Source organism: Gossypium hirsutum, chromosome A12, assembly GCF_007990345.1.
Source record: "Gossypium hirsutum isolate 1008001.06 chromosome A12, Gossypium_hirsutum_v2.1, whole genome shotgun sequence".
In the NCBI taxonomy this organism is placed as follows: Eukaryota; Viridiplantae; Streptophyta; class Magnoliopsida; order Malvales; family Malvaceae; genus Gossypium; species Gossypium hirsutum.
In genome coordinates this window covers 7,613,711-7,628,267 of record NC_053435.1, presented here as the reverse complement: position 1 = coordinate 7,628,267, position 14,557 = coordinate 7,613,711, and the positions used below count along the sequence as shown (strand labels likewise).

Below are 14,557 nucleotides of genomic sequence, written 5' to 3'. Positions count from 1 at the left end.
AACAGCAGAAGCTAAAAAAAATTCTTCAAAAGTAACGAGACTTGGTAACAAGCCTAAGCTGTGCTTCTCTCACGTACTCTTTTGCATTCGAACTCACTCAGATGTACTGAGAACTCAGCTAGCGTGTGTTTTTGTTTATTTCTTCAACTCGAACTGCAAAAAAAAAAAGGAAAAAAAAGTGTGTTATTTAGTTTTAATTTCTTCTCTAATTTGTGCTGATTTAGGGTTTGAAACTCTCGTTCCATAGTTTCAATTCCTGTTCATATTTTCAAGGTATTTCCTTTCAATTTTTCTTGTTCCCCCCTAATTAGCTGCAGCATTTGATAGAATGGAGCCTCCCCTGCCGGTTTTGCCTACAAATTATGGAATCTCAAACGGTATTTACATATTTAATTAATTGCCAAAGTTTATTATATGTTTATAAGCTTCTTTTTTCTTTCTTAAATTTTTTTCATTCTATATTTTAAGCTTTTGGTATATGATCTTCATCTTTTACTTAAGTTTTAATTTTTTTTTGTTGTTTTTTCAATCTATTAATCTGTTTACTGGATTTTCAATTTGCTTTTAGAATTTGTTATCTATTTACTTACATTGATATGGTATTTCTTAGCTTTTGTTTTAAGTTTTCCCATTTTATTGTCTTCATATAATGTTGATTTTCTTCTTTATGATCGTCTACAGAATTCTGTTCTAAAGGTTGTAAGAGGACAAGATTATCCAGTGATTCAAAAGATTATGACAGCACCATCTCTGCTGCAAATCCTCAAGATGGCAATGAAAAGAAAAAACCTAAGGTCTCCCCGAATGCAATTGATTTCAGTGACCCACTTGTATATGCTAAAATGCTTGAAACTTTTAATACTGGTGGTAAATATGGAAGTGTTACAAAAGATTTAGAAGCCCTTATTTCTAGGAATACACAATTGGTAAGCAAGGTACTTGCTTTGCATCCTCGTCTTTCAAATATGTCGGCAGATGTGGAAAAGACCCCGAGGAAAGAGGCTTCAAAGGTCCCAAGTCGACAACTTTCCCATTTGTCACGAAACAATTTTATCGACTTGGAGGATGACTCTATTGGAAATGACATCACATCGTCGGTGTCACCAGTAGTGATTCTGGATTCAGATGATGAAGACAATAGAAATCCTAGATCTCTACATCCGGTCCAGGAAATTGTATTGAGGAAGCCATCTGGGAATTTAATCTATAAAGAGATAAAGGTATGTTCTTGTTCACATTTAGATTTTGAGTTGTGTTTGAGGATGAAGAAAGAACATAAAAGTCAAAGGAATGGATAATGAATATGAACATTGAATTTATCATTCGTTAGTTTTATAAAATAATTTAATGTTCTAGGAATTTTTCTTTTTTTGCTTTCACATTTTTCATGGATCATAATCATGCAAGCTTTAATCTCATCATCCTGTCATGTATAATTTCCTACGTGTCTAATTTATCTTCACTTGCATTTATCCATCAAACAAGGAAGAAAACAGCATTCAGATATTCGAAGTAGCTAGTCTCTGAAATTTCTCTTCAGGCCCTTTTAACTTTTAAATATGAGTTTTAGCACATCCATAAAATCTTACCCTATTGCTTATGTAGAAAGTATAAGGTGATCATTTGTATTTGTAATGTGTATGTGAGGGGGAGATTAAGTTGCTAAAGCCTTCCCGACTCAGGACAACAATGATGCTTTCTTCCTATCTCTGATTGCAAACAACATGGTTGAGATGGAGCAAAATGAAATGATGTTTGAGAACATGTTTGTAATGTTTCTTGCATCACTTGTCTGGGATCCTATAAGGGCAAATGGCTGGTTTGCTGGAAATTTTTAAAGTTTATTGACTTTAGAAGTTGTATATGCTATGTGACGATGAGAGATTAAATCTATTCCATTTATATTAAATTTGTAAATAGAAAAGATAAATATAATGAAACAACGAAGCTGTAGAACCTCAATTGATTATGTTTTTATCAACGTTCAACTCTCTTAAAGTTTTTACTAGTTTCAAGTCAATCCTATCGTAGGCATGTTCGATGTAACTGTCACATCAATGGTTGATTATGGGTATTTTGAGTGTTTAAATATTACATACTCTCTTTATGTGTACTTGAGTGAATTTTGGGTACCATGGTACTCTTCTAACTCTAAATTGTATGTTTACTGTTTTTTATTTTTTTAATCCAATGATTGGCGTTATTGATGTATTTCAGGTTGGAGAGCCTAATTTGTTTCAGTTTGGGGAGTCTATGGGCTACCGAGTTTACAAGGAAGAGAAGGTTAGTCTAACCAGTGAATTTGATATCAAGAAGGATAAAGGTATTTATGTTGGTGTTGAAGACGATGTTGATGCTCAAACGGAGAATGAAGATGATGGTCTGGGAGATATTTGGCAGGAGATGTCAATGGCATTAGAATTCTCCAAGGTGTTTTATACTGCTCTTAAAATTTAATTGGTGGTTATTTGTTGTCTTCTTTATTATTATTGTTGTTGTTGTTATTGTTGTTGTTGTTATTATTATTATTATTATTATTTGCTTTCTTTTGAAAAAGCAATGCTTGTGCTTTTTTCAGAAATAGATGGTCAAGTCTTAGTACTCTCTGTATCGAGTTAACATTTGTGCATGTGTCTGTTCTAGCTGCTCTTTTTGAAGCTATAGAGACAACTATGTGGTCTTGTTTTGTTTTTTGTTACTTTGTTTTCATTCATTCCATATAAGGTGCATTTAGGTTGAGAAGGTTTCGGGGAAAATTACAAGGCAAAACATGTAAGACTCTTGAGTTCATAACCAGATAATTTTGCTTGATGAAATTAATTCATTATTTAACTTAACTCACATTTGATATCGTTTATTAGCATAAATAGACATGAAAAAGTGTTTATGTTTCAGGACTTTCCTTCTAATTGTTTCCTTTTTGAGTTATCTACATGCACTATATTCCGATTCTAAACATCTTGTTCTCATTCTTTGTTGTGTAAGATATGTAATTACTGTTTCCAGTTGTGGCTGTAGTAAACAACTCCTTCATTGCTTCTATTATATTAGGTCAGACTTTTTTGAATCTGCGACATGCTTCTTGCTGTTGTGGAAGAAGAAGAAAAATCTTGTTTTCTACACCATGTTCTGATTAAACATCTTGTTCTCATTTTTTGTGGTGTAAAATATCTCATCACTGTTTGGTTGTGGCAATAAGAAACAACTGTTGCTTTTATTATTTTAGGTCAGATTTTTTGAATCTGCTACATGCTTCCCACCATTGTGGAAGGATAAGAAAAATCTTGTTTTATATACAATTATCAGTTTTAGGTTGTTATAATTATTGAACTGCAGGCAATATTATTCCCTAGAAAGGATGTCCTATATTCTTTATGACTTATGATGCTTTTGATAGGATGCTATTGAGGATCCTTCAAACGAGCACATGCCAGAAGATGACGAAGATTGTGATCATTCTTTTGTCTTGAAGGATGATCTTGGTTATGTATGTAGAATTTGCGGGGTCATTCAGAGAGGAATTGAGACTATAATTGACATCCAATATAACAAGGTAAGTCAAGCTTATGCTATTGAGCACTATGACTTCCCTACATTACATTACAAATTAGGTTTAAGTATCTGTAATTTGGTTCTAGCCTTAGGCTGTGTTTGTTTCGTTGAAAACATCTTCTAGAAAATGATTTTTGGAAAATGGATTGATTTTCTGGAAAAATTGGTATTTTCTAGTGTTTGGATGATTCTCGTAAGATTTTGTCTGTTTGTTTGACAAATTTTCATGAAATCATTTTATAAAGGTTGTTCTTAGTAAAACGAACACGACATAAATATATTTGCAAAATATTGTAATACAATTTCTTTTTGTCAATCAAAATTTATTTTATAATAAGATAATATTTTGTAAAAATTAATATCATATATAAACTTAATAATAAACAATCCTTAATTACAACTTAATTTAAATTACATATATGAGAGTGCATATTGACACATTAAAGTTAGAAGGGATAAATGAAGCTAATCATGATTTAAACAAATATTCATATTTATATAGTTAAAATATTCATATTTTATACTAGGTTAAAATATGTGATAAGTACATGTACTCTTTGTAAATTTAGAATTTATTCCCGGTACTTCTATTTTTTCTACTTTTTAGATTTCAAAATTCAGATCCAATTGTTAACACTATTAAAATTATTTTGTTAAATTCAAGCTTATTACGTCATTTTTTTAGTTACACGGTTACCAAGTGAGTATTTTCTATTTAAAAATGTCACATCAATAAAATTAACAAAACAATTTTAACAATTAGACCTGAATCTGAAAAGTATGACTAAATTTTTGAAAATAAAAGTATAATTCCAAATTTGTGAAGAGGACATGGACTTTCGGCATTTTAACCTTTATACTATGGAACATTTATTATTAATATATTTATAACTGTAATTTATATTTATTATTAAAATATTAATATAAATATTTTTCAAAAAATATATGAATAATATTATTTAAACTTTAAAATTTTTATTAAAATAAAATTGTAATATTAAATAATTTATTATATTATTAAATAGAAATAATTAAATATGTATGTTTATTAATATTGATGATTAGAATATTTGGTATTAATATTTCAGATATTTTTATATATAAATTAAAAGTAAAATTTATTATTAATATAATAATACTAGGCTTGATTTAAGTTAATTTATATATAAAAATAGAATTACATATAAAGGAGCTCTTTTCCATAAAATGACTTGCACTTTTCAAGAGGGTAAGTTATTTTATAGGAAAAAGGACTTATTTTCCGTTGAGTTGTAAATCATTTTCCATTGACTAAATTGTTTTTCATGGAACAAACACAAGAAAATACGAAAACATTTTCCATGAAACAAATGCACCCTTATATGCTTTAGTAATTGAAGTGGATTTTAATGTAGCTTCTGCCAGTATTAAACTTTGATGTAGCACCACCTATTAGTCTTCCTGGATGTGCCAATTTAGTTGTGCTGTCTCACCACGAAGTGATCTTTGAAGCTTTTCCAAAATGGCTTGGTTCTAGAGTTCTATGGCTGGGATAATTTATTCTAGTATGAAAGCCAATTTGTAGCAGGGATCTGTACCCCTGTTACACTTGGTTGACCTACTATATTTGTGTCTATTAGCTGCAGTGGAAAATGAGGTTAAACTCTGGTATTTTGATCCTATTGTCTCCTGTGGAGGTGCCTTGTGTTGCATCGTTTAGTTTTTGTTTTATCAGTAGATGCACAAATTCAAATTTGGATTGCTTTTTGGTTATGGCATTGTTATTATATGCATTGAATAACACAAGCTCAATTTGTTTTGGTGATTTATTCAGGCTTGGTTAAATCCAACTAATAGGACTTGTCAGCTCATTCCTGGCTGAAAGATTCATTATCTAAACTTTTTTCTCCTTTACCTACGCAGGCCAAAAAGAGCACAAATGCTTATGCATTAGAGCCTCGAAATGGCAAAAATAGAGAGTCAATTGAAACTGGAGTTAAGTTCTCTGAAGATGATTTAGCAGTAACCGACATAACTGCGCATCCAAGGCATATGAAGCAAATGAAACCTCATCAAGTTGAAGGCTTTAATTTTCTTCTGAGCAATTTGGTGGCAGATAACCCTGGGGGCTGCATCTTGGCACATGCCCCTGGTTCTGGAAAAACATTTATGATAATCAGCTTCATGCAGAGTTTCCTAGCCAAATGCCCACATGCTAAACCACTAGTTGTGCTTCCAAAAGGCATCTTGGCTACATGGAAAAAGGAGTTTGAAACATGGCAAGTAGAGGATATTCCACTGCTTGATTTTTATACTGTGAAAGCAGATAATAGATCTCAGCAATTGGATGTTTTGAAGAAGTGGGTTGAGTGCAAAAGTATCCTTTTTCTGGGATACAAGCAGTTCTCTACCATAATTTGTGATGGTGGAACCAGCCAGACTTCTATATCTTGCCGAGAGATACTGCTCAGAGCACCTTCAATTTTAATTTTGGATGAAGGCCACACACCGAGGAATGAGAACACCGATGTGCTACAATCCCTTGCAAAAGTGCAAACAGCTCGAAAAGTGGTGCTTTCAGGAACTCTTTATCAAAATCATGTTAAAGAGGTATTTAACATATTGAACCTTGTTCGACCAAAGTTTCTTAGGTTGGATACTTCAAAATCAGTAATTAAGCGGATAATGAGCAAGGTGCATATAGCTGGGGTGAAGAAGCAGTTAAAAGCTGGAGCAGATGCGGCTTTTTATGATTTGGTGGAGCACACACTGCAGAAAGATGAAAATTTTGAGAGAAAAGTCTCAGTCATCCATGATCTGCGTGAGATGACCAGCAAAGTTCTTCATTACTATAAAGGTGATTTCTTGGATGAGCTTCCTGGACTTGTTGATTTCACTGTTGTGCTGAGTCTTGGTCCTAGACAGAAGGATGAAGTTCACAAGTTAAGAAGGTTTCAAAGGAAATTCAAGATTTCATCTGTTGGTAGTGCTGTTTATCTCCATCCAAAACTTAATTCTTTCTCTGAGAATTCTGACACAACAGATGATAAGATGGATGAGCTGTTAAACACATTAGATGTTAGAGAGGGCGTCAAAGCAAAAATTTTTCTTAATATGTTAAATTTGTGTGAGTCAGCTGGTGAGAAACTCCTTGTTTTTAGTCAGTATCTTGTCCCCTTGAAATTTTTAGAGAGATTATCCGTGAAAGTGAAGGGTTGGCAACCAGGAATTCAGGTTTTCTCGATCACAGGTGAATCAAGCTCTGATCATAGGGAGTGGTCTATGGATCGCTTCAATAACTCTCCTGATGCCAAAGTTTTCTTTGGATCTATAAAGGCATGTGGAGAGGGAATTTCTTTGGTGGGGGCATCCCGAATTATCATTTTGGATGTCCATCTTAATCCATCTGTGACCCGCCAAGCAATAGGTCGTGCTTTTCGCCCTGGCCAAAAGAAGAAAGTGTACGCGTATAGATTGGTTGCAGGGGATTCTCCTGAGGAGGAGGATCATAGTACTTGTTTCAAGAAGGAATTAATTGCAAAAATGTGGTTTGAGTGGAACAAGTATTGTGGTAACCGAGATTTTGATATGGAGACTGTTAATTTGAACGAGTGCAATGATCTCTTTTTGGAAAGTCAGTTGTTAAGGGAAGACATTAGGGATCTGTACAGAAGGTTAGTCTTTTATTGCAACAACATTCTCATTTATTTTATCAAAGTTCTTGCCTTCCAATTTCTAATCTCCCTATATTTCAGGTAGATGCTGGGACCATGGGCTGAGGCGGCCATGGGCAGTTTCCTTGTGGTGCACATGTATTTTCTTCTTTTGTAGTCTGTCTTTGGATGTGTTTCCCGGTTAACTTTTGAAAGCATCTAGGCAGTTGCTTGAGAGCAATATGAATAGATTCCTTGCTATAGAAATGACCTTTTTTGACAGTCGTTGGAAACTTTTCCCTCGTGTCCAAGGATCTTTAGTGCAGGCAGGAATCGAGTAGATGCTTACTATTTGTACATGAAATTATGTGTGCTAGTTTTGAAATGGGAGAAGGCGCTTGGTTTAGTAATCGAGGTTCCCATATCTGCTTGGCCATTTCAAGGTGAATTTAATGTTGTCCTTCTCAATTCGATTGATCAATTGTGGATTGAATCTTAATTATATGATAATGTAAAAACCCTCATCAGTGGTCGCTTCAGCCATTAGTTAAAGCGCAGAGCTGTCACTGTACTTAACAGGGGCATCCATTATCCATGTGTTGTTTTCTCAACATGCAGAAATTTCATGCATTTTGTTCAGGCAGCTCAGCTAATTTGAAAGACCCCAAAATAATAAAAAGAATACACAGTAGAACCCAAATCATTGTCTATCTGAATAAAACAAGTCAATTCTTACCTTTTATTTCAAATCAGGTGTCTTTTTCTTTTCTCTTCAATATTGAAGTTGCAACTGATTGTACATATTCTTTTTCCTTCACATATTAAACCAAAATTATGTATCTTTACAAATGATTTATATTACAACTGTGTCTTATACTTCATCATCTTTGACAAGCAAGATGAATTTCAGGTAAGTTCAGAACCTGGTTCTAGCTCTCTAGTTTCGGGATAACGATATGAAGATTAACCAATGTAATTAAGAAGTCAAGCACATTTCATGTGACAAAATCATGTAACAAATGAGAGGAACTAAACCCATGTTGCCGATTTCCAGGATTTATGCATTCAAAATCTGATGTTTCGGAGGCTCCTACGCTTGATGCAGTAGGATTGCATATGTCAGCCCCTCTCATTGCAACAAAATCTTGATGGCCTCCGCCTGATATAGGTATATTACCACCCTCACAATGCTGCAATCCCAAAGTGAGTGAGACACTGCTTCTATTTCCAAAATTACCAAACCCTGACATCTGGTAAGCAGCAGCTACTGCCATAATCCGGTCACTATCACCATCAGGATGAGAAATTGCATTAGGGAACAGGTTAGAATCATCAATATTGGGCCTCTGCTCCTCTCGTAGCTTAAGTAACATATGCTCGGTTTCAGCTTCTCCTCGTGTGAAGTACTGGAAACCAGCTCCAGTAACTGGTCCTTCCATATCAACTAAAGAAGGAACAGGGTTGGGTTTGGAATCCACCAACTGTCTGGTGTCACTTCTCTCTATGGCCAGCGAACTTTCACTTTGTTGCACATCTTCACCTCTATCCTCAGAGGTCCTTGTATCGCCTTTTGTTGCTTTGACAACATTTTCGGATGAAGAATTAGAGTCCATTTCTGCATCCGCAAATTCTTCCTTGTACATCTCTTCGACCATAGGCTTCCAGAGACGCACCCGTGCATTTATAAACCAATTGGCAACCTGAGCAGATATAAATACCATCAAGGCATCAACATGAAATGTACAGATCGTCCTCTACGGATATTGTCTAACGAGAGCATAATGATCACTACTAAAATTCAACAAGAACAAAACACATGAATCTATTATAAATTTATTTTACTCGATTCAGGTGGGTGGAACATGTCCAATAATATAATATTTGACTATTCCTCAATTTGGAAGAATTTATATCCCATATTTTGCCAATGAGGTTGCTGTATCCGTACTTGTACCATATATTTCAAGTCAATACTCCTTTCTTTCAAACAATTTGCTATAATCCAAATTTAACAAGCACTGCTAACCACATTTGCTTTGTGTTATGTCAGTAAGATGATCAGTTTTTGATTACCTGACTTCTAGTCAAGCCTGTCTGTCTTGCTAGCATGATCTTATCAGAATCCTTCGGGTAGCTGGATGACAACAAGAGTAGAAATAAGTACACCCAAGGCATTGGTATTTAGGAGATCTGAGATTTGCTATAATACAAAGGAGTGTTAAACTTACGGATGAAGAAAATGCTCAAACAGCCAAGCACGAAGTATTGAAACAGAGCTTTCGGGCAGACCTCTCTGAGGCCTCCATGCATGTTGTTGCATCATCCCAAGTTGCTGAAGAGCTCTCTGTTGTCGCAGCTGCTGATCCACATAACGCAGACGAGTAATTCCTACTCCTTTACCATTTTCTGAAGTATCCTGCTCCCCGAGACTCTTACGTGTTGCCCGAACTTGACCATTAATAGCATCTCGCAAGCACCGAAAGTGGCGGGATATAGTCTGAAGCGCGAGTGCTGTGTATGGCTTAGCAGCTCCACACCCCGCTATCACATCAAATGAAGACACTACAATCTGCATCTGATGATAATACTGTTTATACCTTCTATCAACCTGCAGCAAGAACTTCTCAGTATTAGATGCAAACAGAAAAGAAAATGCAATAAAGTAACGAATGGGCCTAACTTCATCCACCTTCCAAGACCACTTGATCTTTATGCATAAACTTGCTAAGATTATATGGGAGATTCATGTACAGACCTATATGTCATTTTAATCACGTGAAACAATCATTGTATTCAGTCCTATGTCATTTCAGTTACAGCAATCAATCAAACAACAGGAAAAAACCACATTCTAGGAAAAGTTTAATTTTGGATATAACAGTTCCTCGGCATATCAAAGAAAAGCTTACATATAAAGTAGGAAGCTGAAGAGCAGATTAGGTAAACATATCAATGTCTTACAGCAACTATAACCAATTGATCATCCAAAACAATGAAGTGATCTGACTCTTACCTCATCCAACATGGACAACAGCTTCGTTAACTTGCTTTGTAGTTCTTGTTTTTCAGCATGTGAAAGGTGGTTTGGAGAGTTATTTGAGAATTCTTGCTGATTTGAGGGCATTTTTTTTGATCCTCCATCATCCTCTTTGGAACTCTTCATCTGGTTGTCTTCTGAGCTTTGGTTTTTCTCACCATTACATTGCTTTAGAGCCATTCGAACATTAACGACTTCATCAAGCAGTTGTTGCACTGCCTTGAGATATTTGGAATTAGGAATAGTTCTTGAAGTACTTGACATACCATATGCAGATAAATCCCCTTTATTTGAATTTTGGTTACCTCCAGAAAAACCAGGTGGAACATATTCCACGTTTCTCGACTGTTCATCTCTACAAGAGCTAGTCCTGCTGCCACCCTCTCCAGTAAGTGTTGGATTAGGACTCAAGAACGAAGCAAAAGTGGAATTGGGATTTCGATAGGGGATGGAAGTCATTTGAATTCCTGAAGGAATTTGGGTTCCAAGGCTTAGCGATAATCCTTGACCTTGCAAGTTTTGACCATTGCGAAGGATGCTGGCAGTACCATCCATCGGATGCATAACTAGAATTTCATTTCTACCATCCCTCCAAGTGCCAAAGTCACCAACACGTGAGCCACCAAGGTTTGACAATATCTCTTGCTGCTGTGGAGTCGAATCTGAAGCTTCCACAGCCAGAATCTCAACGCAGTTATTTTGTTGCTGAGAATTCCCAGCAAATGCATCTAAATATGACCCGGAATTCATATACATAATCGCATTACCAGGAAGATCTGGTGCCTCTGGAAATGAACCAGGCATCGATTCTCTAAAATAGATCATTGGAGCAGTATCTTTTTGATTATCAGAACCAGTGTCATAAGTAGCCATAATATTTCTCAGGATCTTGAAACTTTGCTACCCCACTTGTTCAAGTCGAATTACACAATCATGCTATGAACTGAAAATAATTTTGAGCATATTTAGAAAAGAATGATACAGATTATAGAATTCAAAATTTAAGTAGGAAATCTTATACGCACATCTTATCTTAGGCTTAATGAAATACATAATTTGGTAGCATATAGAACAGAACACAGCATTTCATGCTATGCTACTAATCTATACAATTAGAAGTCAGTTGACAGTTCCTAGAAGTAGAAGCTTTAGTAGTGAACTATGGAGTTCAAAGCTTGAACACTCATCAGCAAACAACAATGGAACCTTCAGATAAAGAGTAGAGACGAACCACACATATATAATTATTCTCTATGCATAAGCTCGCAAATAAAGAACAATTACGAGAAATCTCACGAATATTTCTAACAAAAAACTCAAACCAGGGTAACATGATCAAAGGAAAAAAAAAAAAACAAGCAAGTGTTATGAGCAATCCACCAAGGTAAAAAGAATCAAAGAAACAAGACAAAACCCAGAATTTGTAAATCCCAATAAACAGCTTTGTTATGATGATCATCTTGTCCAGACATAGAAGATGACAGAAACTAGGAAAAGAAGAGAACAAAAAGAAAGAATTTAAAAGACAAGCTCTATATCTCTTTGGGTTAAGAAAATGATATATATATATATGTATATATAGGCATATGTGAATAAAAAAATACCTGAAAACCAGTAACAGCTGTGGGAGTTGTGGGGAACAGGAATTCTCAAAACACCACAAGATCCGCCGATGATAACAAAATCCTTAAGAAACCAAGCACTTTGTTTCCCAATAACCCAGAAGAACAACAACAACAAACCAACACTTCACTTTTCATCTAATTTTTTGCACACACTAAACTAAAACTATAAAACAAATCAACCCCCCCTCCCAAATAAAGCTTCTTTTTTAATAATAATTCATACTCAGAGTCAGAGAGAAGGAGAGAGAGAGGAATAAGAAGATAAAGAAAAGAGCAAAGAAAATGAATTATTATATCACTTTTTTTGGCTCTCTTTTTTTACTAATCATATATTCTCTATCCATCAAACTCCACGTGAGAGATTCATATACATAAACTTGAACCCAATACCCCCCCCCTTTTATCTCTTTCCCTTGAAAAGATGATAACTTTCTCTGTTATTGGAGATAAAAGAGGGAAACTTTTTTGCTTTATGAGGTTCTTGCTTTGAAACCCAGTTGTAATAGTTGGTATTAGTTGATCTCCATCTCTCTCTTCCTTTTTTTGCTTATTCTATCAAATTCTTGATCTTCTTCCTCTTTGGGTGTTGTTGAGGATATGTTTGGTTAAAGAGTTCTATCTCTAACTACCAGTTGGTGGACCTAAACCCCCCTCTCTCTCTCTCATCCTTCATCTTCACCATGGAAGCTCTGTCTTTTCCTTTTGCTGCAATATCCACCATATAAACCCATATTCTGTTCCATTCTTTGATTTTTTTGTTTTGCCCCCTGATATTATTATTTTTATGTAGTGTTTTTCTTTCATTTAATCTTCTGCTACTAGTTTTGTGTAATATTTTATTTTGTTTTGAATGTGAAGGGCGCAGCAGTAGGTGCCCATATCACTGAACTTGTCTTTTTCTTCTAAGTAATGTTTAGTTTAGACTCAATTGTTCTTTTATTTTATTTTATTTATGGTTTGCTCCCCTTTATTTTTTATTATTTCAACATTATCTTCATAAGTTTTAATCTTTTCAAATATTATTTTTTATTTGTAAAGGGTAAGGTTAAAAATGGTTTAAGGATTGAATACAAACGAGTTAAGGAAAGTCCTTTAGACCTTCCTTGGTTGACACATGTCACTTTTCTTTTCCTTTTCTTTATATATAAAATGGCGTAATTTCAAATTTGACCCTATATTATCCTCATCTATATATAATTGGTAACTTTCCTTTTTCCTTTTTGCATTATTTAGAAGAATGGTAAATCTTCAATTTTGGCCCTATGTTACCCTCAAATTTAAGATTTTATAACCATGGTCAAAATTTAACTTTGGTGTATGTTCTATACTCGAATTTAAGATCTAATCTTTATACTTCAGTTTTTTTATATAATTTGGTACCTTAACCTTTACAATATCATTGATTAGCCTAAATAATTTATTTAATTAAAATGCTGATATAACTTTCAAGAATTGTAAACACCGTTAAAATCATTTGTTAAATTCAGTCCATTGCAATGCTTTTTATTTTGTTACATTACTAAGTAAGTGGATCTTTCTTTTTTAATTTTAAAATATCACACTAGCGAATTTAACAGAAGAATTTAATATTGTTAACAATTGGATTTTAAATTTTTAAATTCGAAAAATAGAAGGGCTAAATTTATAAAAATAAAAGTACGAATGCTAAATTTCAAATATACAAAGACTATAGAGACATGGAGCATATTTTAGCCTTCAATTATTTACTCTATAATTTGACCTAAAAAACAATTAACCCATTGCGAAATGTGGGGCTATAAACGAACAAAACGTTCTATAAATAATTCAAGAATGGTTCAGTTCATGTTCATTTATTTAGATTGTTGTTCGTTTGTTAAGATAAATAAATGAACATGAACAATATTTCGAGGCTAGTTTATTAAACAAACTGAACACAAACAATTTTTTTCAGTTCATTTATATTCATGAACAAGCTCATTTATATTTGTTTAAAGCTCATTTAATAAATCTTTTAAAACTCATTTATTGTTTCATTAGTATATATTAATAAAATTATTATGGTTAATATGTTTTTTTTAATTTATAATAGGCTTATATGTCAAAAAAGCCCTTAAGAAAATACAAAAAATCAATTAAGTCCATGTATTAAATCCACACCAAATTAAGCCCTTGCTATTAACTAAAATAATCAATTGAAGTCCCTCCGTTAGCGGTTTCCGTCATTGACCACGTTAACAATTAAAATAAATTGATGGGCTAATCAAATGATGACAGTAACAAGTTTTGATTTAATCTAATATTTTTGACACGCCCGTGCGGGAATAGAGCACACCTCCGTGTGCTAGGGACACGCCCGTGTCCCGAACCCATGTCCAAAAACCTGGATAAATACAAGGCTATTTTTCAAGCCATTTTGTCACCCTCACAACACATGCACACATACTTATACAATAGCATACAACATGGCAAAATTAGGCACTTAAACATTCCTAACATGACATGACCATGGTAATTTCACATGCAATAGATATCATAGATTTTTCTCACATCTTTACCACATTCATGCTATAATCATTATAAACTCATCACGTAATACCATAGCACATGCATGTATAATTAAAATGAATTTACAATCCCATAATCAAAATAGGCCTACACATATGGTCAAAGCCATGTCACATACTCTAATATTTAAACTCCTATACATGCCATAGACTCAAAGTACTTGA

General features: G+C 34.1%; 2 protein-coding genes across 3 annotated transcripts; one reads left to right on the top strand and one right to left on the bottom strand.

Moving 5' to 3' along the window:
* On the top strand, positions 1 to 7,723 carry LOC107928073 (protein CHROMATIN REMODELING 35). 2 transcript variants are annotated; one of them, XM_041082611.1, is made up of 6 exons: positions 1 to 377; positions 682 to 1,220; positions 2,242 to 2,430; positions 3,398 to 3,553; positions 5,455 to 7,205; positions 7,287 to 7,594. In XM_041082611.1, exons 1-6 carry the CDS (start codon positions 329 to 331, stop codon positions 7,288 to 7,290), a joined length of 2,688 nt encoding a protein of 895 aa, XP_040938545.1. In that variant the 5' UTR covers positions 1 to 328; the 3' UTR covers positions 7,291 to 7,594. The 2 variants fall into 2 exon arrangements, with proteins under 2 accessions (XP_040938545.1, XP_016714716.2); XM_016859227.2 differs by having other exon boundaries at positions 4 to 377; positions 2,218 to 2,430; positions 7,287 to 7,723.
* A 177-nt stretch (positions 7,724 to 7,900) lies between these two features.
* Positions 7,901 to 12,777, bottom strand: LOC107928080 (BEL1-like homeodomain protein 6). The gene is made up of 5 exons (XM_016859234.2): positions 11,826 to 12,777; positions 10,198 to 11,164; positions 9,413 to 9,792; positions 9,258 to 9,318; positions 7,901 to 8,884 (listed from the first exon to the last, which is right to left on the bottom strand). Exons 2-5 carry the CDS (start codon positions 11,092 to 11,094, stop codon positions 8,180 to 8,182), a joined length of 2,043 nt encoding a protein of 680 aa, XP_016714723.2. The 5' UTR covers positions 11,095 to 11,164; positions 11,826 to 12,777; the 3' UTR covers positions 7,901 to 8,179.
* Between the last annotated feature and the right edge of the window lie 1,780 nt (positions 12,778 to 14,557).